The sequence below is a fragment of the Ischnura elegans genome, chromosome 11 (assembly GCF_921293095.1).
Source record: "Ischnura elegans chromosome 11, ioIscEleg1.1, whole genome shotgun sequence".
Taxonomy (NCBI): Eukaryota; Metazoa; Arthropoda; class Insecta; order Odonata; family Coenagrionidae; genus Ischnura; species Ischnura elegans.
The window spans coordinates 53,969,074-53,996,436 of record NC_060256.1 but is presented as its reverse complement, the minus strand read 5'-3'; the positions used below and the strand labels follow the sequence as shown (position 1 = coordinate 53,996,436).

The following is a 27,363-nucleotide window of genomic DNA, read 5'->3' as shown; positions in this document are numbered from 1 at the left end:
TTTATCATTTTTCTGAATCACACGCTCCCTCCCGCCGTCGCCTTTCGCATCACTTTCGTTATCACAGCTCGTTGTCATAGGACCCACACCACATAACGAAAATATATAGCGTGTTTGTTTTTCTACGTCTTTCCCACGATTGTCAAACGTTGCGCTGCAATCGCTCAATACGGGAATGCATTCTGATTGGCTGATATGGGGTTTTAGTGACGGTTTTAGCGACGGAAAAAGCGACCGGACGAGTGATGAAAAATTGTGATGGGAATCCTCATCGCAATCGTGATCGCGAAAAACAATTGCCGGCGACGATGATTTGCGAGTGATCACTCTAGTGATCGCGATAGTGACCACTGGGAAATGACGGATAAAATGATCGTGTGATTCAGGCTTAAGCTGATCCAGTGTGCGATCAGGAATCCCTGAAGAATCCCAGATGCATTTCGTGCAACGGTGCTCGTCGTAAGGATGGCGGCTCAAAGCAGGGTTCCCACTCTAAATAAATTATAAAATTCACGGTTTTTTCCAGGTTTTCACGGTCTAAATATCGCCAAATTCACGGTCTGTTGAAAAGCCATTTTAGGCATAAATATTGATAACGTAACAATCACCGCCCGCACGTTAACTAAAAATTTATCAACCGTGGCAGACGCCGTGAATTCAAGCGTAGCAATGAATGTGCTATTTCTCATGACGTCACCGATCGACATCAAAATTTAGGTGAAGCTTAAGGTTGTGAGTGGCAAAATGGAGGGAGCAGTGAGGTAGGGAAGTAAAGAAGTGTCTGATTTTTCGCCAGAGTTAATGAACACTTTGTTTGCCGGTCTTCCAATCACAGGCTCAAGATCAATGTGTCGTCATGGCACAAGGACCAATAATTGCACAGCGAATATACGTGTGGAGATAAATGCGTGAAAAGTGTCTGCATGTGGCTCGGCCTTGAAACATGATTGAAGTATCTTTTTTTCTTTTGATCTGTCAATTTTAGTTCCTTTTCTATAAGTTTGAGAGATTTTTAAGGTTTTATGATGAAATTCAAGGCTATTTCCAGGTTTTTTTCACGGTAGACGGAATTCACGGCTTATTCACGGTTTTAAGGTTTTCACGGTTGGGTGGGAACCCTGTCAAAGTCAGCACGTGCACATAAAGGAGGAGTGATCATGGTTTTCGCGCAGAAACTTCGTGAGGAAGGAAGGAAGTGAAAAGAGAGTGGGGGAAGAGAAAGGGAAGCAGTTTCCCGCTCGTCCAAGATTCGGAGGTTCGAGAGAGGAAAAGTGAAGGATAAAAAAATACATCGAGCCATGGAGAGATTCTTTTCTCCAATTAGGATTCTTTATACCGCCCTACGTGGATCGAGGCCAATGGGCTGGTTCACCAATTATACAGGGGGATCATCGTTTCAGGAGGATCCTGCAATATTTCAGGAGGTGGTAGAGGGGACAGTTTAAAGCATATTTTGTCCATAAACATGGGGTAGCAACTCCTTAGTTACTGAGCGATGGCAACACAAACATTTTTAGGATGCACTTTGCTGCTACCATGAAAACGGTTTTTCTATGGTATCCAGCCTTAGCGACATTTATGTAGGACATCAAATAATTAAGGTTAAACGAAAATGTACGATTATAATAGGGTGGTTTCCTATTTTTTTAATTGTCTAAATCGAAAGATTATTCTTCCTGGAGTACGTATTTCACGGTTTTAGATTTTTAAATGATGATATCTATTTTTCGCGATTAAATGAAAAGTGAAAATTTTCAAGCACGCGAAAACGCGAGCGATAAGTATGAATGCTGGGAAAAGCGCGTGTGACGTCATTCTGGTTCCAGCTGCCGACGTATGAGGCCACCTTGGTGCGAGGCTATGGGCGCCGCTACGATGCAGGCTGCTAGCAGGTAGCACTTGGCTTAAATAAGGATTATTAACACCCTATCAAACGAAGGAAACTTTCCGACCATAGGCAATTTTAATAAGTGATTATTAAGAGGCGTTTCCCTGAGCTCTGTGCCTCATGCATGCATTGGTGATCTCAGAAAATGTAAAACCCCTGAATACTCGTATAGAATCTAGGTCCCTGTGACGTCACGCGAAGTGGAATCGCATGGGCGCCAATCTGGCCTTTTACAAATGCGGTTAAAATTGACCATTAACATTCGTCTAAACTGGGATTTCTAAAACCAAATAAATTGTACTATATTATGAGTAGGTAAACACTAAATTTGGGTAATGAATTGCAATCAATGCCTTTCGTTTTCTTTGATGAAGGAAACTACCCTATTACATGGGACAGTTTATTGAGAATATTAAAAGACAATAAATACGTCGCTATGTAAAGTCTCGTATATTGGAGAGCGGAATGGAGAGATGAGTCGATCCAATGTTACGGTTGTTGACCAATGATGATTATCTATCGGACCTATATTTAATTATATACGACATTAATATCCAAAATAATCGAGCTCCCTACATAGCTCGGCAAAAACACCATGCAAGCGACAGGCGGGTACTGCGCAGGTAGGGCAATTGCGCGGTCTCCGCACCAAACGCTGAAGTAATTTCTGACCGCAAATTGACAGTTTAAGGTTAGTACCAATCTCATTAACTACACTGCCTCAATTGATTCTCCCGCCAAGTGTGCACTGCGTAGAGCCAGCCATAAAACTCGCCGAAAAGCTTCAGCATTGACATGTCTTCTCCTTTATGCCGATAAAAGTGATTGTTTTAATGAACTGTGGCTAGAGTGTAAACCAGGGTGAAACATTACGTGTATTCCCATTCAAAACAAAAGAAGAGACATGCTGACTTCTGGAAGCGTTCTGATCCATGACAACGCCCGTCATCTCGTCGCTAATTCAGGCCAAATACTTCTTTGACCAATTTCAATGGGAAATTTTTGATCACCAGCCGTGCAATGTCGACATAGTGCCTTCCATTTTTACGCTGAAATGAAGAAGTGGCTATAAGGGAAGCGTTTTCAAACGGGCGATGAGCTTTAGGGAAAAGGCAAAATTCATAGGAAGTCATTGGCGGCAGCATCCTATTAAGAAGGTATAGTAAAACTTGTCCACAGGCACGACCGATTCCTCAATCGCCGAGGCGATTATGCTCAAAGGATACCAAAAGTGTGCTCAACATTTATCAATGAAATAATTTTTGATCAATCACTTCGTCTTCTGAGCATGACCCATCGGAGGTTGAAAAAAACGGCCCTCGTAATAATAATAATAATTCATAATAATAATAATCCTCAAGAATACTTTTATTAGCACTGTAGTCATACATCTCTTTAATGGATAACTCTCGAGTAGCTCTATAGCGGAGTCGGATTTGCATTGCAACTTGCTCACGCGTCGTAATTGTGTCCGTTCTCTTGGATGAGATCGTGTAATTATGCTTTATTCTCGAGTCTTCCTTGAACTTTAAAATGCGTTCTCCCCCCATGAAATATGGTTCTACGTTCCCGGAGGAGCACATCTTCCCAATTACCCACGCTCATAAGGATTAGTTAACGAGTCGAAGTGATTTGCAAGTAAGGGGGAGATGATGCTCACTTCTTGTCGAGCAGTGTCGTGTAGGTTGGAATAGCGAGTAATTTGCCTTCGCATAAATTTCAACGTCGGCTTAATAAAGCATGTTTTACACATCCTCATGATCCGCTACAATGCAAGGACACAACAAAGAGGCTCGATGGTAAGCCTACGGGTTAGAGGTTACATGAACATTATTATTTCCCACGGATCCGTAAGACGCAATGTAAACACGATTATAATAGGTCACAAGTTCACCGCGATATCAAAGTTGGATATATATTTTTTTCATGTGAGCTACACAGGCGTTTTTCGGCTCAAAAGATGCTGAGAAGCAAATGATTAGCTTCATTATATGCCATACGCGAAGGAATGTTATATTTTACGAGAAAAAAAAGCCTCTTACGATTATAAAATTTCTATTATAACCGGGATCGATTGAGTGATTAATGAGGAAGTGCTAAAAAGAGTGGGATAACAGAGCAGTCTACTGAGAACCCTAAAGCATCTTTCACACTGCATCTTACAAGATTTCTTGAACAAGGAACGTGGAGGAAGTCATCTTGAACGCTAAAATTAGAATCAATACCATTCGAGACGGTCTGTCAAGGGAGATTGTTCAACATGCCTTGAATCGAGTTGAATGGCCTTCCAGACTGTCGCAGAAAGCTTGAATTAACGATAGTCAACATAATAAACAAAGGAATAGCGAACAGCGTCCTATTTCGTATCAAAATGCTGGGAAGGCTGGAAAACCTTCACTGATTGGTGGAAACGCTTCAACACCATTCGAGGCTCAATAGAAAATAGAACAAAAAAGACGAATTTGTTGTATACAAAGGGATACAAGGGCATTCAAGACAAGATGTCCTCAGTCATGACGTTATATTCATTAAGATTGTTCAACGATCTTGAACGGAATTGACAAAAATTTGACAGAGTGGAACCACCTTAAGAAGAAGACGGGGCAACTCAATTAGACACATTATAAGACATTAGGGCCTGAGGGTGAAAGTCATCGAAGGATAAAAGGACGGAAAGAAATGCGAAAGACCGTCCCGAATGATTTACATAGCATAAGTTATTAAGGACATAAAAGAGAACATGTTCGTAAATATGAAAAGGTAAAACAGATAGGAGAGCTGCGTCTAACCAATTTTCGGAATGTTAACTCATGATCAGGGGCGGATCCAGGATTTCTTTCCGTGAGGGGGGGGCAAGACCGTATCCAGGATTTTGTTCTGGGGGGGACACAAGGATACCTCGTAATACAAAACGAATGCAATGATAATGGGACCGTATTAAAAAGCTTGCATATTATTCAGGGATCTGGGGGGGGGGGGGCGTGCCCCTGAGCCCCCCCTCTAGAACCGCCTATGATCTTGATGATTACAAACAGTGTCTTTTTTCAACTTTGCATCACGTATTTTACTCGGAACACTTTTAGTCCTTTACCTAAAGCCCTTTTTACAGCGTACTCTTGTTGCTCTGATGTCAAATAAGAAAAGGATGTTTTGAGGCACAATTAACACAGAAAATGCAGTGAAATGAAGAAAAGTTATAGAAATACAACATAGATGTATATACTAACAAACTGATGGCTTCAGGGGAAACTCGGCGAAGTTTGCTTTTAAATGAATGAAAGCGAACACTTTTTCATTCCAAATAATATATGTTTGCGACCTGTTTAGGCGAAGGTTATCCTTAGGCACAATGTATCAGACGAGAGAATAAAATTATTGTTTAAGTATTCTACCGATTAAGTTAGGCTTACATGAGGGCTTAAAGAGCACTCTGGAAGCAGACTGCCCTTCCTTCACGCTCTTCCCTCTTCAATTCATAATAACGCCTACTCCCTTTCATTCTACCTAAACACCCTATTCTCCTCCTTCCTCTCTCTAATGTATGTAAAATTCTACCTTCTAACACTGTTTTCAACAACCCTACCCACCAATGGCGCAGCGAGGGGGGTTTTGGGGGATAACCCCCCCCCCCCCCCCCCAGAGCTCTCAGAAATTTTTAAGTTAAATATGTTTTACTTAGGCCGTAAAAATCACCATTTTGAACCATTTATCTTATTTTTTCCGGCGGAAGGCCTCCGCACCTCCCACTAACCCTGGCGGGTATGCAATACCCCCAAGCCCCACAGTATTAGTTGCGCCTGAAACCCCCCTAGCCTTAATTCCTAGCTGCGTCCCTGCTACCCACTAAGTATTCACTCCATCAATACCTTCTGTCTCCTCCGAATTTCTTCCAGAGGTTGCCTCTCTTCAACCACCATGTCCAGCACTTCATCGTTCCACCTCCTTTCCGTCCACTTTACTTCTCCACACCCACATCTCAAACGCCTCCAGTCTTAGAGTCCAGAGGAATGCTTACAAATATGCAGGTGCAAGAACCGTATTTGTAGTGTTTGTTTTTCCTTCTCAGAAGATTTCGCGCTAACCGTACCGTACGCCTACCTTACAACCCACCGATATATCGCCCGCCCTTCCCAACCCTATCAGTTCCTCCACATTTTGTGCAAATATATTGTTGAGAATTCTTCTCGAGTCGTACATTAATCCTGAATCACGCGATCATTTTTTCCATCCCTTTCCAGGGACGGCTCAAGCGATCGCCCCAATTCTCGGCTCCCAGCCTATTTTGTTTATCATCTGTGAAACGTAATTCTTCGTTGAAAATTTTCGCGGGTGCTCGTCATTATGAATAAAAACTGTTATAAATAGAGACTCGTCAGAGAAGCCATTGAAATATCCAAAGAAGAAATTGTTATTCGACTGTTATTTTTCAAAAATTTTCCTGAACTCCCCATTTCCTGGGGGGGGGTAGCCCCCTCTAACCACCCCTCATCATCATCCCCCAAAGCATATTCCTAGTTACACCACTGCTAACCGACACATCTTTTCTTTTCCTACGTATGCCCCCACGAATCCCATTGACACTCTTGGGACGTTTCTGCGTAGATAAAAGTAGCGAGATGTCGGTCTTGAGCCTCAGACTACTTCGACGAGTGAAGCTGACTCTAGTGGCTGGAAATGGAATGGGAGAGTTAGAGAGAGATATTCCACGGAAACAGGGGTAAGTGGCGTCCAGGGGGATGGGGCAGGTAGCATCTTCAGGGCACACGTGCTGAGGTCCTTGAATGCCAACCCCTCTTCCCCCCCCCTCACCCCCTTTCGCCTCCCCTCTCCCGGATGTTCCCCATGGACCTGTGGTCACGACGTTGAACTTTTCGATATGGAAAGGGTTCGGGCGGGAAGCTTAACCCGAGGGCCGCGACGCAAATAAAAATATCAACTCTTTTAAGGGCGGGATTTAGAGAAAGAACTATGGGAGGACGACGACGTGATATATAGCAAAGTCGTCTTGTTTCGGAAGCGATGGAAAAAAAATTAATCGAACTAAGCATCACGTATTGTACTCGGCACACCTCAAGTCCTTTACACATAGCCCTTTCTATAGCATACCCCTTTTGTCCTTATGCCAAATAAGAAAGTGATAATTTGGGTCATGATGAACGCAGAGCATGTAACCAAGTGACGAAAAGTTAAACAAATAAGATAACTTCAAACGAATCGATAGTTTCAGGCGAAACTAAGCGAAGTTTGCCTAACAGTTAAAAAAAAATGAAAACGGACATTTTTTCATTCCACATTATATTTATTTGCGACCGGTTTCGACTTTTACGGTCATCTTCAGGCAAAGTGTATCACACGAGTCAAGAAGCTTGTTATTTAAGTATTCAACTGATTAAGGAATGTTGGTATGGAGTGTTTAAGAATTATTCAGGCATTCTCCCTTCCCTTCATGGACTTCCCTCTTCAATTCACAATAAGGCCTACTACCCTTCATTCTATCTAAAAATCCTATTCTTTTCCATTCTCTCCCTCGTTTACCTAACATTCTACCCTCTAACACTGTTTTCAACATCCCCTCCCCGCTAAGTACTCGCTCCATCCATACCTTCTGTCTCCTCAGTATCTCATCTAAAAGCTGCTTCTCCTCACCCACCATGCCCAGCACTTTATCGTTCCTCCTCCTCTTCGTCCACTTCACCTTCTCCAGTCTACTTAACCCACTTCTCTAACGCCCCTCGGTCTCCTCTCGTCCTCCTTCCTAAGTGTCCACGTTTCCGCACCGTAAAGCGCTACACTCCAGATCAGACTCTTCACTAACCTTTTCTTTAAACTCTTACATAACGATCCTCTCAAAAGCTCCCCCCTATTCATAAACGCCTCCTTTGCTAACACAATTCTTTTCCTGATGTCCTTACTACTGTATCCCTTTTCCTCGAACGTGCTGCCCAAATAGTTGAATTGCTCTACCTGCTCAAGTTTTTCCCGCTCCTACTTTTATCTTGAGTCTCACATTACTCGCTCGCGATGCTTTACAAAACCGCATAACCTTGGTCTTCTTGTGATTAATCCCCATGCTATAATCCTCGCACCACTTGTCTAACGCATCCGCTAAAGCCTGCACCCCCGCCGCTGACTGGCAAATCAACGCCTGATTATCTGCGAACCTCACTGATTCAAACATCATTCCCCCCACTTTTATTCCAGCTTCTAATTCATTCCAAGCCTCTCTTGTCATCTCCTCAGCAAACACGATATCTCGCTAATATTATAAATTACCAATACGAAAGTGCGTTGAGAGTGTCATTACGCTACGCGGCGCAATAAATAGAAAAAAATGAAACGACGATGGCGAAAGAGAAATATTTTCATTTCATCTTCTTCGCGAGAGAATTAAATTCAATTTTGGCTTACAAACTATCTCTCAAAAGTAATAAATTAAAAAAGCAAGCAGTATTGATACTATTTTCATGCGTAGTTAAACCAACGTTTGTCGATATATTATTCTAAGTCCGCGGTCGATAGCGATTTATACATATACATCGATTCCTACTGCGCACAAAATTGAACTGCTTCATCTTTGCTAAAAGATCGAATCGTGATCGACCAGGTCCTTGATCGATTCGTACTCTCTTCGCAGTGCTTGGCAGCCCACTAACGTGCGTAAACAAGGCTAAGACTGAGCCATTGAAATTGAGCGATTTTATTATTCTCAGCACTAAGATTGTGAGCAAAGCTTTGATGGAATTAGCAGTATGCACTAACTCCTAGAGGGGTAGAATAATTACTACAAAAAGTTAAGAATTGCAGATTTAAAGAAAACTATTGTAAATTTTATGGGAATTGAATTGAATGCGAAAATATTGCACAAAAGGGAACATTTTTCCTTAAAGGGGTGTATTCTAAAGTCAAAAACCAGGTAAATGTACAAAAAGGGTCAAAGCATCCAAATACAAATCTCGCGGCAAAATTAAAAGAGAGGCAGTAAGTAAAAGAGAAGCAAGGAATACAAGCTAATTACATTTCCATGTCAATAAAATGAAACAAAATAATAAAATATGTAATAAAATTAACATACTTTAAAAAGAGACTTTTATGTAGTTTAACAAAAACCAAAATTTTCCTTTTCAGTTCTTTCCTGGCAGCTGATACACGGAACATCTTGTGTACCGGGAAAAAGTGATAAGGTGAGTTGCATTCACCAGAAATTTCCGATTGCACATCTACTTCTTACAATAAGTGAACGAAAAATGTTTTTGGAAGTGGGTGATACCTACATTAAATAAATACTTCGGGGATAACATAATCAATGAAGGACCCGGACGAGATAATTTGCTTTAAATGTAAATTTTACTGATAATACAGATAAGATCGTTAATAAAGGTGTGTAGATATAATGATTTATTAAAAATATCACGTAAGATTTACCTGTCATTTTTACCGAGAGATTATCATTTTTTACTCTCGTTCTGCCAATAATAGAAGATGGTACTAACGATATGGAGTCCTCATGAAGGGTGCCATTGGAAGAGAATTGAAAAATGTCGGAAATATTTTATACAAAAATGTGTAAAACTGAGATTTGCAACATATGCTCAAATCTAAATAACTTAAATTATAGGAGAATAAAAGCTGATATTTTGTTTTCATTTAAAAAAATTAAATAACCGAATTAATTCGCCAAAGCTGTTGAAAAATATACCTTGTCATGCTCCTTCTTCAATCACACGCTGTAAGAAAATTTTTTTAACAGAATTTTACGGAAAATATTTGTATAGGGTATAATGTGCCAATAGCCAGAATTAGGAGGGAGGTAAATTCTTTGTCGTATGATTTGATTTTTTACGTGAGTTTATATAAATTAAAAGTGAACATTTGTATTATTATTTGAACACATCAATACAGTAAATGATAGTATGTGTTTTTCTACTGATTTTCTGTAATATTTTTTTCAGTTGAAAGCTATATTTATGTTAATTTTCTGCTATGATTGAAAATAGTAACTACCCGTAAAGTGCGTATGTTTTTTTATCCGGTGCGGTAAGCTACCTGACGCTGATATGGAATGTATTGAAAACGGTCGAGTGAATGAAATTGCTTGAGACAAATTGCTAGTTCAACATCCATTTACACTCCAAGTTGATCCTTTCCGTAGCTGGTCTCTTAATATCGCTTTATATTGTTCCTGATACAACGCACGTATTATTTTAACTTTTGGGTATAAGACTCATTTTAAGCTCTGTGGGATATAACGAAAAATACCTTAATGCAACCAAGTAAACGTGATCGCGTGAAACGGTCACGTTTTCCTCCATCATTTGAGCGATCGCTGAAGCTCTCCCTCGGAAAGGATAGAAGAAAATATTATTAAATTCAGGCTTTTATCATCCGCTATGCCGACCTGAGGTTCGATAACTACAGAAGAAAAGCCTCAGTAGCCAAGTTAAGACTAATCAAAGTGACGCTTGCGAGCGTTCACTTGCATACTTATTCCGCACGCAATCAGAACAGATATGTGACCGAATGCCACCTTGTGTCCCCACCCCTTTTTTCAGCGGAAACTACCTTTAGGTATCGGACTCCCTAATTCATATGCGGAAGTATACAAACGGTTTAAAAATCTAAACATCTACACTGATCGGAGAGTAACTGTAGAGCGTTCAATCGAAAATTTGCGCCGGGTTTGTGTGGCTGAACGTGACACTTCAATAAAGAACCTTTTTAGACAGGTGCTTCCACCTTGCGAGCAACAGGCAACTAACATCATCATCAACATTTTCATTCGCTTCCGAATAGGCTAATAGGTCTGTTTAAATACAGAGGAAAATTGAGATCTAATGGATGGAATGCAGATCTATGGTACGTACATAAAAATCGACAGAAAGAGACTGATCACTATTGAGAAAACAGCGATTGATGACATCAACGATATCACCACACGAAGAGTACAGGTCTTCAAGGTCTTCATGAGTATAGCATAAATTGAATCGGGTGCTCGAGTATGTACCCATTCGACAGATAATTACCGCCAAACTCAAGCCAAATACGACCTCTTGTTGATGTCAGCGGAATTGATAATTGTTATCAAGTATGGTATTTGGAGGAGGCAACCGACAGCTGAGGTCATTTGCGTCATGAGGGAAGGGAATGGAAGGAAGGATGGAGAGAAACCCAGCGTCGGCATTAGCCTGCTCTTAACGAAAGGCACCAAGGGGAACACGGCTTAACGTCCCATTCAACAGACAGAGTGTTGCACTTGAAATGTCCTCCACACAACATTCAAGCAGGGATCAGGCAGTCTCTGAAAATTCTCTGCCACCACCGGGATTTGAACCCGAGTGTACAGTGTGGGAAGCCAACACACTAGCCACCACACCAATCCTATCCCTCGAATTGTAATCAAGCGAGTTCACCGATTTGATTTCAGAAAAACCATCCCTCGGCATTTACAGCAGGCCAATACAACTTACTCTTCCGTTGTGCTAATGCTATACAGGTTCACATGATTAAAACTCATAACACACACAACGCAGTTCCACGAATTCCACACGAGGATCAAACTTTCACGTAGTAGCAAACCGTTGTTTAAATCCGTTAGCCCTAAGGCAAATACAATCCAGCAATTACGAGATCTCACGCTGAAATAGGTACCTACTACCGAGACATAACATATTCATTCCTTGATTCTACCTGTTCTTCAGTGGTAAATGAATAATAAGCTTGGCATATTCATCGATGCATAGATAATTTGACACCTACTATAAACTTAATGGTATACACGTAGAAAGGGACAGTGGCGGTAAATACCATGATTTTTACTGCAAGCGTTTAAGACACAGAAAACTAATGATTGCTTACTTGCGCGAAGAAACGATGACCTCCGGGTAGGCAGCAACTTTCTTCAGGTCTTACTTGCTATTACTGGCATCACAAACGACTAGTATGAGAAATAATCTTCATTTCCATGACGATTTCCCCGACGACTTCATCGACATTTCACAGGCGGTACACGACAATGATTGTTTCAAAGGTATTCCGCTGCGGCGTCCAACGCAATAATAATACTTGTTGACAGGCATATTTAAACAACAGGACATAACAGTGCCATTTGAATTTGGAACACAATTCGGGCAAAACAAACTTTGATGCAATGTTCGAAAAATTTATAATCACTTCTTTTATGTATAAACTTATGCCAACTTGCACGCGATAAAGAAGTGAGCAGAGCGGCCAACATGCTTCCAAGGCGGGAAATTTTACATGGATATTTACCGACTTGGGCAAAAGCTTCGTTTTCACAATAAAACACTAAATAAATCAGTATGAGGCTGAAAATAAAAACAGCTGAATTACTTCTTACAGCTCCTTCATTGGATGAACCAAGAAACTACCCGTGATTTCCGTTGTAACCACCTGAATCCCACCGGTATCTGTGGGTGGAGGATGGCTATAATAATATTTATTTTGGCTTGAGAGAAAGAAAGTGTCTCTTGTCTCCAAGTAGTCAATCTTATGTTAGTCTTGAGCTGTAATAACCAAACATCGTGAAATTCATCAATAAATCACGCCCAAAATGTTAATTTTAACAACATAAACTTGTTAGGAGCGAGAGGATTAATCAACTTTACCGACTATGAAAATAAGTATTCATTGTCTAAAAAAGCATGGACTTCCACCTAGTGAAGTGTAACTGGCATGGCGAAAAGTTAATATCTCTCTTTATCAAAAACAGGAGTAACCACTAACCAGTGGCGTAGATAGGATTTCAATTTGGGGGTTGAAGAGGCTGGAAGGAGACTATCAGGAGACATCAGCAAAACACAACCTTATATTTCTATATTTCTACTACCTTTTCCATTTGAAATTGCTGCATTTTAAATACACGACTATGAAAAGGCTGCGATGTTTAAAAGTTTATATCTAAACAATTTAAAAAATATTATTGTTAGCCTTTGGGGTGATTTATCATTCTGGTCAATCATCCCCTAAAGGTTAACAGGAACCAGTGGCAGATATAGATGGGGGGCACGCATCCCCCCTTGCGGGCCCGCCCGTATTGCCAAACATTGCTGAACCACAATTGTAACTTTTTTATATCATAAGATAGCATTGTCTTGTATATGATCCAACGATTTGTTTGATGGGTTTTTCTTTTTTATAGGAAAATCCTTCAAAATCGTTGGCACATAGCTGGCACATAGTTGGCACACAGTTGCTTCTATAGCAGCGAGGGTATTCCCCGTCCCTCCCTTACAACCCTATCCCTATCCCAGAGACGTCGTCGGGCTCCTATCATTGTGGCACCTCTTCCCTTTTTCCTTCCTTTTCGGACCCCTCCCCGGGAGCGTGGGCGTATCAGTTGCATTACTGGGTCCTGGCTCCGGTGGTTGTAACCCTGAAAAAAAACCCTTGGGTTCTTATTGGTGGTGTCTTGTATACGTGTGTAATAAATGTAACTAAAATTTTCTTACACTCTGCATGTTACTTGAGTTTTTTCTATATCCCCTACTGACAGGAACCCCTTCCCAGACAGCACATTTGTGGTAATACATTTGTATTACAATTGTAATACAGTGTCAAATGTCCTCTATTACAATCGTATTACAATTGTAATACAGTGTCAAATGTCCTCTATTACAATCGTATTACAAATTCCCTTGTATTTTGCCTTTGTATTACAACTGTATTACAAATCATCTGTATACAAAACGTTTGAATACAACTGTAATACAGTTGTATTACAAAAATCGGTACAATTTGTAAGGTTACAGAAGATTTACCATTTGTATACAAATGGTTGTGCTATCTGGGTTATTATTAACGCAACTGTGACCAACAACCCTCACTCCAGTGCAGTGGCACAGTGAGGGGGGTTTTGGGTGATGAAACCCCCCACCCCCAGAGCTCAAAGAAATTTTTAAGTTTAATCCATTTTACTTAATTGGATTGATATTGCCAGGCCCGTCGCTAGCTGATCTGGCGCCCGGGGCGAACTGGGATCGTGCACCCCCCGCCCCATAACATTGATATATCTGCAATCGGGAGAGTTGAAAATATAATTGAAAATATTTTTTCGTAATAAAGATATTTTATCGATTATGAAAGTAAAACATACAAGGATATTTTTTTAAATTTTTTCGTCGGCGAACATAGTGCACCCCAACTTGCTGCGCACAGGGCAAAATGCCCTGGTTGCCCCGCCCTCGCAACGGGCCTGGATATTACTAATAGAATAGTGTAAGGATTAATTAAAATATCTCTCAGAAAGCCGTAAAACTCACCATTTTGAACCATTTATCTTAAAATTCCGCAATTTATTAATCTCGCACCTATTGCTTATCCTGGTGGGTGTTCCATAACCCCACACACCCCGGTATTAGCCGCACCCCCCCCCCCCCCCCCCAGCGTTAATTCCTAGCTGCGCCCCTACTCCATTGCACACCAAAAATAGATTATTCTCCTTCTCCGCCAAAAAATTTTAAATTCTCAATTAAAAGAGTGGGAGCATTGTAGTGATGTGGTAGCCTAGTGGTTACATCACTTAACCATGGAAGGAGGAGTCTTCCGTGACTTGGCCACTGACACCTCTTGGTTTTTGATGAAGACTAATTCTAAGAAGGAGACCTACAAAGGGGGAAGACTACTACCATAGGTCCTTTATAATCCTTTTATCTATTGGTCCTTCATAGGTCTTTTATATTATAGGTACTTTTTTTAATTCTTAGGTCCTTATTAATTTATCCTTATCCACCCAAAGATGCTGGTGGAATTCACAGTATATTGAGGTGGTTACAATGGAAACACAAATAAAAAAGGACTGCATTATAAAAATACTTGCATTGAATGCTAGGCTATAACTGTAAAGATTTCTTTTGTTTGACACAGGCATGTAGCCAGGGAGGGAAGTGGTAGAGGGCTTCAGCTCCTTCGAAATTTTTCCCCCCAACTTCTCCAGAGACTACCAGGGGTACCCATTTTTCCTGACCAAGGACCCTATAACCTAGTTCTAGCCACAGTGAAAAATATGCATATAAGTGAAATGCAGCTTACAATTTTTTTAAAGGAATCTCTTAAGAATTTTCGAGCTTTTCTATTTCTTGAATACAGTATTTATATCAATTGAGAATTCCACAGAGAATGTCATCAAAATTGTATAGTATTAGCAAATGATACCAAAGCCCTAAACTTTAAAATTTTTCAGAAAATCAGGTGGATTTTAGGATAAAATGCCCATAAATACCATACAAAATATAACATCATTACTATTGTAAGACCATTTCAGTAGTGACTTTCAATGACTTTTAATTTTAAACATTATAGATACATATGAAATTCATATCTTATTTTAGGAAATTTATGGATGGCTTAAATACGTCTGTTAATTAACAGCAAATTACCACCCAAGGCAAACCACTTATTGCCTAAGCCTCCCCTAACCTAAGTGTCTGGTTTGTCATAACTATTATATCACATGAGGAACAATAAATTAAGAAAAATTTTCTTGTTTTCAGGTGGAGGAGAACAGCACAACCACTACAGCAACAACTCTTAATGAGAAAGAAGATGTCAGGCAGGATCAAATCACTACAGAAAACCCCAAATACATAGATCGAGCTGATGCCAGGTAATTTACGTGAGCCTCATGCAATGCCAACCAAGTTTCGCCTTTTGTTGAAACATGGCATATAGGAGCAGATGTCGTAAAAAAATTTCTTTTTAATAGCCATTACAATATCAATTTAAGAAAGCACACAGAATATTAAATGTTTCCTAACTTTAAATGACTATTCATGATTATCAATGCCATTCCACTTTTCAATTTTCTTCATTGAATGGCTAACTATGTATCATGTAAGTTCTAGGTTCAACATTCATTTAGATATAGACTACTAAGATTACTGCTCTATACCTAGGAGCAATATACAATTGGCCCCAGGGACAGGGGAGTTTTAAAGTATCTACCTATGCAAAATTGTGTCTGTAAAGTCCTATAAATAATTTTTGAAATATGAGCTGAAGAGTATCAGAGGTAAATAGCTAGGTAATAAAAAAATAAAGCTCTTAAAATATAAATAAGAATTTTAAATATCAACTAGGCAATTATGAAAACAAACAAAGTTTTGGACATCAAGACAATGGCAGATATATTTAACAGATGGGAGGTGCAGGGGGCACACATGCCGGCTGCCCCGCAAGGCATTTCCGAACATAGCAGAACCACGATTGAAACTTTTTCATCTCGTAAGATGGCATTGTCTTGTGTATGTGTACAATAAGTTTAATGAAAAATTTCTTAAACTTTGCATGTGACTTGATTATTTTTTTACTATGATAAAAGTAAACATATTTTTAAAGCTCAAGATATCTTTTGTGCCCCCCCACTTGAGTTTTTTCTGTATCCGCCACTGCATCAAGAAGAAACATCTGTTACCACTACATATTCATATGTGTTCAATTGTATTGACTAGCTTCTTGACTAAATTCACTTCTAAACAGCCAATTTCTAGTGGACTGGCCCTTCTACCTTTCATATTTAAAGTTTCATATTATATTATTACTTAAAGGAACAGAATATATATTAAATTAAAGGATTTCTAGTGTCTTCACCAGCTGAAAGTGACCTCATGTGAAGCTTAAAAAAGGCATGAATTATTAAGCACCTCTCATCAATTCAGGAAATTATTTGGTAAAATATGGGGCCACTAAATTTGGGCTTGGAAATTGTTACAACTGGAATCAAATTCATATATTCTTTATATTTCAGCTCCCGGACAACCAACTACCCAGAGGAAATTTCAAATCAAAATGAAGCCGACTGGGAAGACCCTTGCACTCTATCTGGAAACGGGCTTTTTCCAAATTACACTTCCAGCTGTCAACAATACTACAGGTATACAATTATTCAATCCCAATATATGAAGGAAAAACTTCATTAAGTTTTTCATTCTTTGCTAATTTCATGAATATGAATGGTTCCGGAGGCAGATAATGTGGGAGGACTGCCTCTCTGCAATTCCTGAAAAAATTAAAAATCAAATCTTAAAAGTAGTTTTTCAATAAAAGTTTTTATTACACAAGCTTAGCTAACACTATTTAAAAATAATTTATGAATGTCTCAAAGCCCCTAGCCTACTCACATCAGGCCTATGATGCATTATTGTTGAATTATATTGCATACCATCCAGGCACGGCCAGGGCTGGATTTACCCAAAGTTACGCTGTAGGCACCTCTCCATTGAGCGCCCCTCCTCACTTAAGCCCCCTCTCCTCCCCAATTTTTATGATAAGGCATAGCAACTCGCATGAGGTAAGGTTCGGAAAAAAAGGAATGAAAAGATTATATGGCTGACAGCAAAATTTTATGCTTGAATTTTTATGCAGGAAAAACATTGACAATTCAATTAAAGAAAAAAAAGGCTTGGAGTAAAACTACATGAAAAAGTTTAACTTTGATGCAACTAAAACACTTTATGAATACCCATTCCAAAAATAATGTCTCGCCTTAATACATAAAACAAAAAAGAAGAGTAAATTAAAAAATAAAAACATTACGTACTGCTGTAACTGAATGAACTGCCGCCCTTGAATGCGCCTCTTGGACTGCGATGTCCCTGCGCACATGCCTATTTTGCCTTACGGTAAATCCGGCCCTGGGCACCGCAGAAAGTATAAAGAACCCACTCAAAAAGAACGACCTTAATTCACCCCTGCATGGCTTAGAATTAAATGTAACTAAAAGGAAAGCACACATCTTTCACACTTTTATGCATTCTTTAAACATTAAGAAGACAGCATCATAAGTACCACATTAGCACAATCTTATAGCAATTGTAAAATAGAGCTGCAATAATGCAATGGTACAAAAAAGGCTGATGAATCATTTAGGAATATCTAGAGGAAGCTATGCATAGCTATTGTTAATTAATAAAGCTGTTGATACACCAGTGACCCAAATGTACTATTGTGCTACTAGATTTGATATTATGGGTACTGAAAGTTTGAGAATCGCTTCAGGCAGATATATATTCCAGCACATTTTTTATTCAAAACCCAATTGAAAAATGCAAAAATGAAATTTTTGTATAACTTAAAAACAAAAAAAGAGTAAGTATAATGATATATTTTTTATACAGAATGCATCTGGTACATGTTTAAAACTAATATATTCACTCTGATTTACTATCACACCAGTAATATATTTATTATAACCTGTGGCATTAAAAGCTTCACAAATATGATTACTGTTTTAGACAATGTACTCCAAATAGTCACAGACTAATGAAAAAAATGACACAAAAAATAGTGCAATGGAACTCAATTGATTAAAAAATGTTGATACTTACAGCTTATTGAATGCACCCTCCCTTCCAGATGTGAAAATCATCAGCTGGTGTCAACACATACATGCAGACCTTACACAGCCTTCAGCGTCAATCTCCAGGAGTGCGTCAGCTCTGTGGAGGTAACTTGTGTGGAGCCAGTATGTCCCTCAGAGTCTCCAGGCCGAGACATAACTTTCATAACTCCTGGGACACAGTGCAGAGCCTATCACTTCTGTGGACCCCATGGCCAAAGAGGAGATTATCTATGCACAGCTGGATATGTTTATGATCGCAATACCAAAGTAAGTTGGTGGGCAGACAAAAGTAATTTTGAACCAATAAATTCCCTTTATTACTCATTAGTACTTTATTTATTAATATGCATACTGGTCACTCAGCTCTCCAGCAATTTGAGAGTTAAGCAGACAGATTTAAAAAATTCATCTAATTGTAAGATGCACACCCACATTCTCAGCTGCTTTTTCTGGAAAAAAGGTGTGCCTCTCACATAAGTTCATACCCTATATTTTAATATTGTCTACCTACATTGTACATACGTTTTGCAAGCACATGATCTCCAGAAGATTCATTTTATACTTCATTTTAAAATAATTTTGGGGTTGATTGGGAAATATCATGTATGTATGTTTTCTAAAAGAAGATTAATGATTTAGTCAGAGGAGTGTTTAATACTAGGTATAAAAGATGACTATTTATGTATGTATCAGCATTATTAAATTATGTCAAGTTATATTTTTGGTTGTGTTAGGGTTGTCTATACAGACATGGAGGTTGACTGTATGATTGTGGAGAATAACAAAAAAAATTACTGATGTTATACGGGCCATTTGCTGGGCTACTAGTTTTCATAACCCACAGGGATTCAAACCTAGGCAATGACCATCTTTATCCCTCTCGCTCCCCTCTCCTCCACTTTTCAACTTACTTATCCAACCCTTCACCCACTACACACACAGTGGCGCTTACTCATGCACCTGAGTCCAACCGCCACCTCCCCCTAACCACCAACCCCTCAGCACCCAAAAACTTCCCACTCCACTTTTTAAAGCAATACATATAATGCTAAATTTACCTGTACTCCTCACCTTCAAAATGTTACACTGTAACGAAACCATTATTGGACAAAATAAAACAAGTAGAAAAAGCAAAGTTCTCATTCCTTCAACTTCTGCCATGGCTAATACCAGCAAAAGTTTTAATGAAGAATCTCCCTTTCTTCTTTCTTAAATAATCTTACCCCCTCTATTCCTACCTAAATATAAGCCTACATTCATTCTAATTCCTTGCAGACTTTTTTCCAGCAAAATTCACTGCAATACAGCTAAATATGACATTTCTCTCCTTAGAAATGTGTGCCAACTCCTTGGATGTGTCGCGAACCTATATGCACTGGACGGGTTGATGGCAACTATGCTGATTCTTCAGAGGACTGCCGGCGATCCTTTTGCTGCAGAGGAGGACATTTGACATCCGTGGCTCCATGTCCACAGGGGTACCTGTACGGCCCTCCATGCCTGCCGGAAAACCTTGTGGCATGCCCACCCCCATCTACATCTGCAGCTCCAATTTTCATTCGAGGGCCTCCTCCAATCCCCACTGTCGCACCCAAAAGCCAACCGACCCCCAGCCCATGCAGCCACCAGCCGGATGGACTTTACCGCAACTTCTCCGGCGATGCATGTCGCCAATACTTCCGCTGTGCCAACGGAAGGGTTGTTTCGGCACACTCCTGCCCTCCTCGCACATCTCTCATTCTGCTGCCGCCTGACAACAACCCCTCGGCTGCCGCATGTCTAGCTTCCACCTTGATGACGTGCCTGCCCATGAGGAAGGAAGGGAGACCTCCGTGCGGTCCTGTCGTGGGCTCCAAGTGTGGCCGCATGATCGAATGTGAAAAGACGGGGACGGGCGAAGAGGGTAGGGCTCTCCTCCTGGCCTGCCCAGAAGGAAAGATATTTGATGGGCACCGCTGCATCGTACCGAACGGCACGATCCCTTCCACGTGCCAAGATGTGCTTCCGTCATCGAGGTCTCCCTGCGCAGGGAAGTCGGATGGCTACCATCCCGATCCTGGATCGCCATCATGCAGGGGATACGTTTACTGTGGTGGGGGACATAGCATTTCGTACGTATGCCCGAGAGGTTTTGCGTTTGATGGCGAAAGGTGTGCCCCTGCGAGCGATGTGAACTGCCAGTCGAACTCGGCTTCAGAGAGGAGGGCCTGCGCTGGAATCTGGGCTGGCTATGTTGCAGATCACTCCTCTGGGTGCCAATCGTACTTCTATTGCCAAGCAGGAGACCGGATAACGACCCTCTCTTGCCCCAAGGGACACGTATTCGATGGAAGACGCTGCGTGCCAGGATCAAACTGCTCCCCAGACTATGGCGGCTGCGAGAACTTGCCAGATGGCTACTACCCAGATGTGGAGGTTGATTGCAGGGGATATTTCCACTGTGTAAGTGGTTTCCGCATTGAGTATTTGGCGTGCCCAGAGGGTCGTTCATTCAATGGGAGGGCGTGCGTGGACATCAAAGTTATGAACTGCTCAAGAAAAGTTTTGAGTGCAATATCGTCAAGTTTTCACCAATCCCCATGCCAGGCAGGCAATGGATTCTTTCAAGATTTGGAATCGGGTTGCCATCGGTACTATTTCTGTATTGATGGGGAGAGGACATGGTTGTCGTGCCAAGGTGATGACGTGTTTGACGGGCAGTTGTGTGTTCCTGCAGGAACGTATTCATGCCCAAAAGCACCACAGAACCCATGTGCATCATCCAATTGCAGCAAGTTCATCCAAATAACGCGAGTATTCACGGCCATTTCAGGGAAGAGTAGTCAGTTCAATGCTCTCGGACAATCCATTGTACAAAAATTAACCACAACTAAGGTGCACTAAAAGATTCTGCAAGAAGACCCAGGAGACGAAAAACATTGACTGTTGTCTCCAAAAGCTGCCTTCATTACATCCATGGCAGTTGATTTGAAAACATGAAATGGTGATGTGTTGTGCACTTTAAACAGCACCGATTAACTGCAGCAAAGGTGCTTAAAAGTACAACTGTGCTACATACAAGCTGACAAGTACAATAGCTGCCACACAATTGTGCAATACTCAGGTTTTAAAAATGAAATTGTTGCTGTCACAAGTGATTAGCAATACTTTGTCTAGTTGAGTTTTAAAAACTACATCTACTCTAATGGCTGAGAGTAGAAAATACCACGATCTCATATCAAGGTTAATCCTTGTAAACTTATTAAGACACCCAAAATGCTGGGAACATTTCTTTTATTTCCAAATATGTGTGTATATATATATATTTACATTATTTATACATAAAATTACATGACTATTGATGTGTATGAAGCGTTTGTTGTATTTTTCATGGCCTAATGACTAGGCAAATCAGAATAGAAAAATGTTCAATTTAATTCAAGTCAATTTTTTTAACCTCCTTAATGGAAAATATCACATTAAATCATCAGTTCACATGAACATACTAATCATACCACAAATCTGCTTAATTTTCAATTAGTAATCAAGGAAAAATACGATAAAAACACACTGAATTTCGAAGTAGCAACAGTGACATCACGAGATTTCCATGTCTCTAAAATTATAAAACAAAACAAACCTGGTTCAAGGATGAAACCATACTAAAATGGTTGAAATCAAATCAAAGCAATATAAATATTCTAACACAGGTGTTTGTGTGCTGTGGATATTAATTAAAATGTACAGGTAATACCATTGAGATCACATTCAATATTACAATGAATTGAACTACACCAGCAAACATGTCAGTATAAAAAAATAGTTTTGGCAAAAAAATTTCTGGAATACACTCTAATTCAATAAAGAGGGAAAAATCAAAGTGATGCCTAGTGCGACATAACTCCATCAGTCACAGTTATCTCATCTTTAGGAAGGAAATCAAAGGTAGACAAGGGAATACGATGCAAACTGCATCAATTGCTGCCAAAATTTCAACTTGATTTATTCAAGTGGCAGAGAAAACCTAATTCAGATCAGCAGGTGTATGAAATACTGTGGTGGCATTCTTAGTTAACACATAAGTAATTTCAAACATAGAGGGCATAAAACATGGCCAGACAAGTGTCCACGCCAAATTTTGTACCTAACACCAACAATTCACTAAAAATCAATGAAAGAGGTACCACGTCAAGTCAATATATTAAACCTAAAGAGAACAAACATGTATATGAAATGATCACATACTTTTCTCATATAAAAGACAGGTTTCACAAGGGTACTCTTTCAACTTGCAGACATCTTATAAACCAACAAACAGTGTCATGAAGAACGTCACATAGCAGGTACGAAAATAGTACACGCCATCAGGCTCTTTCACACAAAACATTGAAACAGCCGAAGACAGTAAACACTGATCACAGAAGCAATGGCACTAAAGAGCCATGTTGCGACCTTCTATCGATATGTCCACAGCCCGTCGGGATTGACTCATTCTCTTCTTGTCAATGAAATTCCTCAAATGCTTCTCGAATCTGTTCATCTGTTTCTTGGAAGCCTGCGAATTAATTAATTTCATCACAATAGTAATTTATTACCCATCTGCAAGGAGTGAATCACTCACAGAAATAAGAAAATTAAAATATACAGGATCGATTACCCATGGCTTGATTAACAGTACTTTAGAGAAAGAAAAATTGATCAGACCAGAATATATGTAAAAAAAAGCAGGATAATTTAAATACCAAATACTATCAAGAGGCTCCACTGTACAGCGGCGGTAAAAATTAACACCAAATTCATTTGCATCTGAATGTGGCCACCTCAGGAACTACTTGAAGACTGTCTGTCTCCCAAAATTTTGTCCAATTAACTTTCCCATACAACCGGGAATTTTCAAATTACATACCCCTTGCGCATGATAAATTCAATCACTTGTATCAGTCAGTCAGGCAAGACAAAAAATACCCTTCTAAGAATTCTTCCTCAAATATTCCGCACTATAATTTTGCCCATGTATCGCCTAAAATGGAGTTTACTCTCATCAGGATATCTGCGAATGAAACCAACATTTTGGATACAGAAACTGCTTAAGAGCACAATCATTCCAGTGGTAAAGTGGGCTAAGTATCATGCTACGGAACATAGATTCTAAGGATCAAGTATTGGTGACCAGCAGATCCTTTGTGGTCTCTGGCAGTTTCAATGTCCAAAATGTCAGCTGTGTTTACAGATGTCCCTATGAGAGTAAAGTCTCTTTTGGGTAAGCAAAACATGCTTGGGGAAAATTCTTTGCTGGGTCTTTTACGGGTCTTACTGTAATGCATATGTTAGAATTTCCCCGATACAAGGGGTACGTATTTAAAAAATTCCCGGTTCTATGAGAGCATTGCAAGGACAAAATCTTAGAGGAAGGATGTCTTCAAATAGTTCCTCAGCTGGCAGCAATAAGATGCCAATAAGCTTTGAGTTCATTTTCCCGCCACTGTACATTGATGAGGATAAATGCAGGGTGCTCACGGTGCAACAATTAAAAAAATTACCTCAGATTTCCAGGTTTTCCAATAGGGTGGTTTCCTATTATTTTTTTATTGCCTAAATCAAAACATTATTACTCCTGGAGTACGCATTCCACGCTTTTAGATTTTTAAATGACGATATCTATTTTTTGCGATTAAATGAATAGTGAAAATTTTCAAGCACGCAAAAACGCAACGGCTAAGTTTGAATGATGGGAAAAGCCTGTGTAACATCATTCTGGTTCCCGCTTCCGCCACGTGAGGTGACCTTGGGGTGAGGATATTGTGCGCCGCTGCGATGCTGGCTGCTAGCAGGTAGCCGAGTACCCTACTAGCAGGTAGTGCTTGGCTTAAAAAAGGATTATTAATATCTTATCAAACGAAAGAAAACTTTCTGACCGTAGGCAGTTTTAATAGGTGATTATTAAGACATGTTTCCCTGAGCTCTGTGCCTCATGCATGCATTGGTAATGTCAGACGATGTAAAACTCCTATCTACTCGTACAGAAACTACGTCCCTGTGAGGTCACGTGGAGTGGCATCGCATGGGCGCCAATCTGGCCATTTTCAAATGCAGTTAAAATTGACCATTGCCATTCATCTAAACTGGGAATTCTAAAATCAAATAATTTATATATTATGAATACACTAATGGTGGGTAACGAATTGCAATCAATGCCTTTCGTTTTCTTTGATGAAGGAAACTACCCTATTTCTTTGTTTACCATGGTGCTACCCAATCCTAAACAAAGACTTTTGGCTAAATATTTCTAAGGGCTCTAAATTTACAGACCATATGAACAGATGTCAAGTCATTTTAATGCTGTAACATCTTGAGATGATAGAAAATTATCTACACAAGTAAGTTACCTTGATTAGATGAAGTTAAAGGAACCATTGACATATTAATCAATGCGGAAAAAACAGCACAGGCTTTATCACATCATTCTGATTGTTAAAAATAATACTGTGCAGGACACTCAACTACCTCCTGACAGTGAATTAAACAACATGCAATGCCCAAGTTATGAACTTCAGTAATCTAGAACTTAAGTCCAGTACACAAACAATTCTGCTAGCTATATTCCAAATATGAGCTGTAAGTATGTTGATCAGTTAACAATATCAAGTAAGCAACCAATCGAACAGAAAATTATTGTAGTGAAAAGTCAGGGCAAAAGGACCTTCCAATAATAAGTATTTGGTTTTTGGAAAAATTAGAACAAAAACGCACAATAAAATTTTATTTTTTCCTTTGCTTTAAGTGCATCACCAGAATTCAGTCCATTAAACTGGTTTTTCCGTATACTACAAGTCTCAACAATCAATTTTTCCAGGACAATTTTTCCACATGATATAAATTTCAGGTTTTCCAGGTTAGCAGACACCTTAGAAATCCCTTATGAACAACATGACAATAGCAATGCATTACTTTCCGGCAATGTTCTGCATGCAGGGGTGCAGCTATGAATTAGGGCTATGGGGGGTTTTATGCACAACTAACACTGGGAGGTATGGAATACCTGCTAGGGTAAGCCTGAGGTGCGGGGGCCTGCCCTCAGAAAGATTTTAAGATAAATGGTTCAAAATGGTGAGTTGTACGGCTTTCGGAGAGATATTTTATTAACATTTACACTATTCTGTAAGTAATATTAATTCAAAATTTATGCTTCACGACCCCTTATTATATATATATATATTTTTTTTTTTTTTAGATCAGAAGAGATTGAAAACCATTTTCAACAGGAAGGACTACGCCAAGCAAGAGGAATATGGGAGATAAAAAAATAGATATCACAACTAAAGCAAAAGCCCTGAGGATGGACAAATATAATGTCCGAAACGTTGACAAAGTTTGGAAAAAATAAATAATATTTACAATTGACCCACATCTCGTGATCTAAAAAAAAAAAAATATATATATATAATAAGGGGTCGTGAAGCATAAATTTTGAATTATACAAGGAAGAGAAGCTGTCCAGTTGTTCATCAATTCACTTCACCCAGGATAAAAAAGGAGATTTCATGCCAGAGGAGAGTTAAATCAGAAGAGATTGAAAACCATTTTCAACAGGAAGGACTACGCCAAGCAAGAGGAATATGGGAGATAAAAAAATAGATATCACAACTAAAGCAAAAGCCCTGAGGATGGACAAATATAATGTCCGAAACGTTGGCAAAGTTTGGAAAAAATAAATAATATTTACAATTGACCCACATCTCGTGATCTAAAAAAAAAAAAATATATATAGTAATATTAATCCAATTAGGTAACTTAAAAATTTCTCTCAGCTCTGGGAGGGTTTTCATCCCCCAAAACCCCCTCCTCTCGCTACGCCACAGTCTGCATAGAGAGGGACACTCACCCTGCTAATGTCGGTATCCACCTTCCATTTGGGTCGGACAACATAGTCCTTATGCGATGGTTGCGGCACTCTGGCTCTAGCTACCCAACCAGGATCTCCAGGACGCAGGGCTCTGAAATGTGAAAAAAAGTATCACGTAAGGATGCTGGATGAAGAACCACTGTTACACAGATTTGAAAGCATGGGGACAAGAATAATCTCCTAAAAGATTAAGATACCCATGAACATAATCTGATACTGTAAGCAGGATAAAGAGATGGTGCTGCAAGACTGATCTAGAAAAAAAATCTCCAACTAACAAAGGATTTTTATAAGACCAGCTTCAATTTCTACAGCATTTTCTGATAAAAGTAAAATTAGATGCCGCAGGGTGATTTTCGTCTTTTTGGTTTATTTTTAGTAAGAGGACCAATTTTTCTTTCAAGAAAATATTTCTAAACATTTCCTTGCATGAAAAGTTTAGAAATATTTTTTAGGCATAACATACATAACTGCGATTTTCATCTTCTTTTCTACACCTAGGAAATACAAATCTTCCTTTCGGTCGTTTAAAAAATCAAATAATGGGTAAAATTTGATTTTAAAAACCTATTTGTAATGCGCAGATATCATTTTCTCCATAAAAAAACAATGAAGTGAACCAATCTAATATTTTTCCCATTACGCGATGAAAAAGAACACCATTTCACCATTCTCATAGTTTTTCGTGTGTTCTTCACTCTTTTGACCGTAGAAGGTTTACGTTTAAACAATGTTTAATGATTCATTGTTGCAGTTTAATAAACAATGAGTAAAACGATACATGACACAACCCTATGGATGGTATGGTATTTGAGGGAGGCGACCGACAGCTGAGGTCATTTGCGCCATGAGGGAAGGGTGTGGAAGGAAGGGTGTGGAAGGAAGGGTGGAGAGAAACCTGGCGTCGGCTTAGCCTGCTCTGAACGAAAGGCACCAAGGGGACCACGGCTTAACGTCCCATCCGACGGACGGAGTGCAGACCTTGAAATGTCCTCCACACAACATTCAAGCAGGGATCGGGCTGTATAATATATTATAATATAATATATTAATAAAATATTTTCTTATAAATATGTATTCTGTATATATCTTATTCTGTATAATAAAATATTTTCTTAGCAGTCTCTGAAAATTCTCTACCACTGCCGGGATTCGAACCCGAGCCCGCCGGGTGGGAAGCCAACACTCTAGCCACCACACCAACCTGATCCCCCCAACCCTATGGAGTTTCGGCAGAATTTT

At 39.6% G+C, this 27,363-nt stretch overlaps 2 protein-coding genes across 4 annotated transcripts in view; one reads left to right on the top strand and one right to left on the bottom strand.

Moving 5' to 3' along the window:
• LOC124168529 overlaps nucleotides 1-21,655 on the top strand; it is a 63,173-nt gene extending 41,518 nt beyond the window's left edge. Inside the window, exons 2-6 of the mRNA XM_046546860.1 lie at nucleotides 9,014-9,069; nucleotides 15,394-15,506; nucleotides 16,647-16,772; nucleotides 18,254-18,506; nucleotides 19,572-21,655. Coding sequence (XP_046402816.1) covers nucleotides 9,014-9,069; nucleotides 15,394-15,506; nucleotides 16,647-16,772; nucleotides 18,254-18,506; nucleotides 19,572-21,122 — 2,099 coding nt within the window. The 3' untranslated portion in view covers nucleotides 21,123-21,655. The remainder of the gene's footprint in view (nucleotides 1-9,013; nucleotides 9,070-15,393; nucleotides 15,507-16,646; nucleotides 16,773-18,253; nucleotides 18,507-19,571) is intronic.
• The window catches only part of LOC124168528 (protein IWS1 homolog), a 36,928-nt gene continuing 31,060 nt past the window's right edge, over nucleotides 21,496-27,363 (bottom strand). For all 3 annotated transcript variants that reach the window (XM_046546857.1, XM_046546858.1, XM_046546859.1), the window contains 2 exons: nucleotides 26,101-26,212; nucleotides 21,496-22,773 (listed from right to left, as the gene is read on the bottom strand). In XM_046546857.1, coding sequence (XP_046402813.1) covers nucleotides 22,651-22,773; nucleotides 26,101-26,212 — 235 coding nt within the window. In that variant the 3' untranslated portion in view covers nucleotides 21,496-22,650. The remainder of the gene's footprint in view (nucleotides 22,774-26,100; nucleotides 26,213-27,363) is intronic.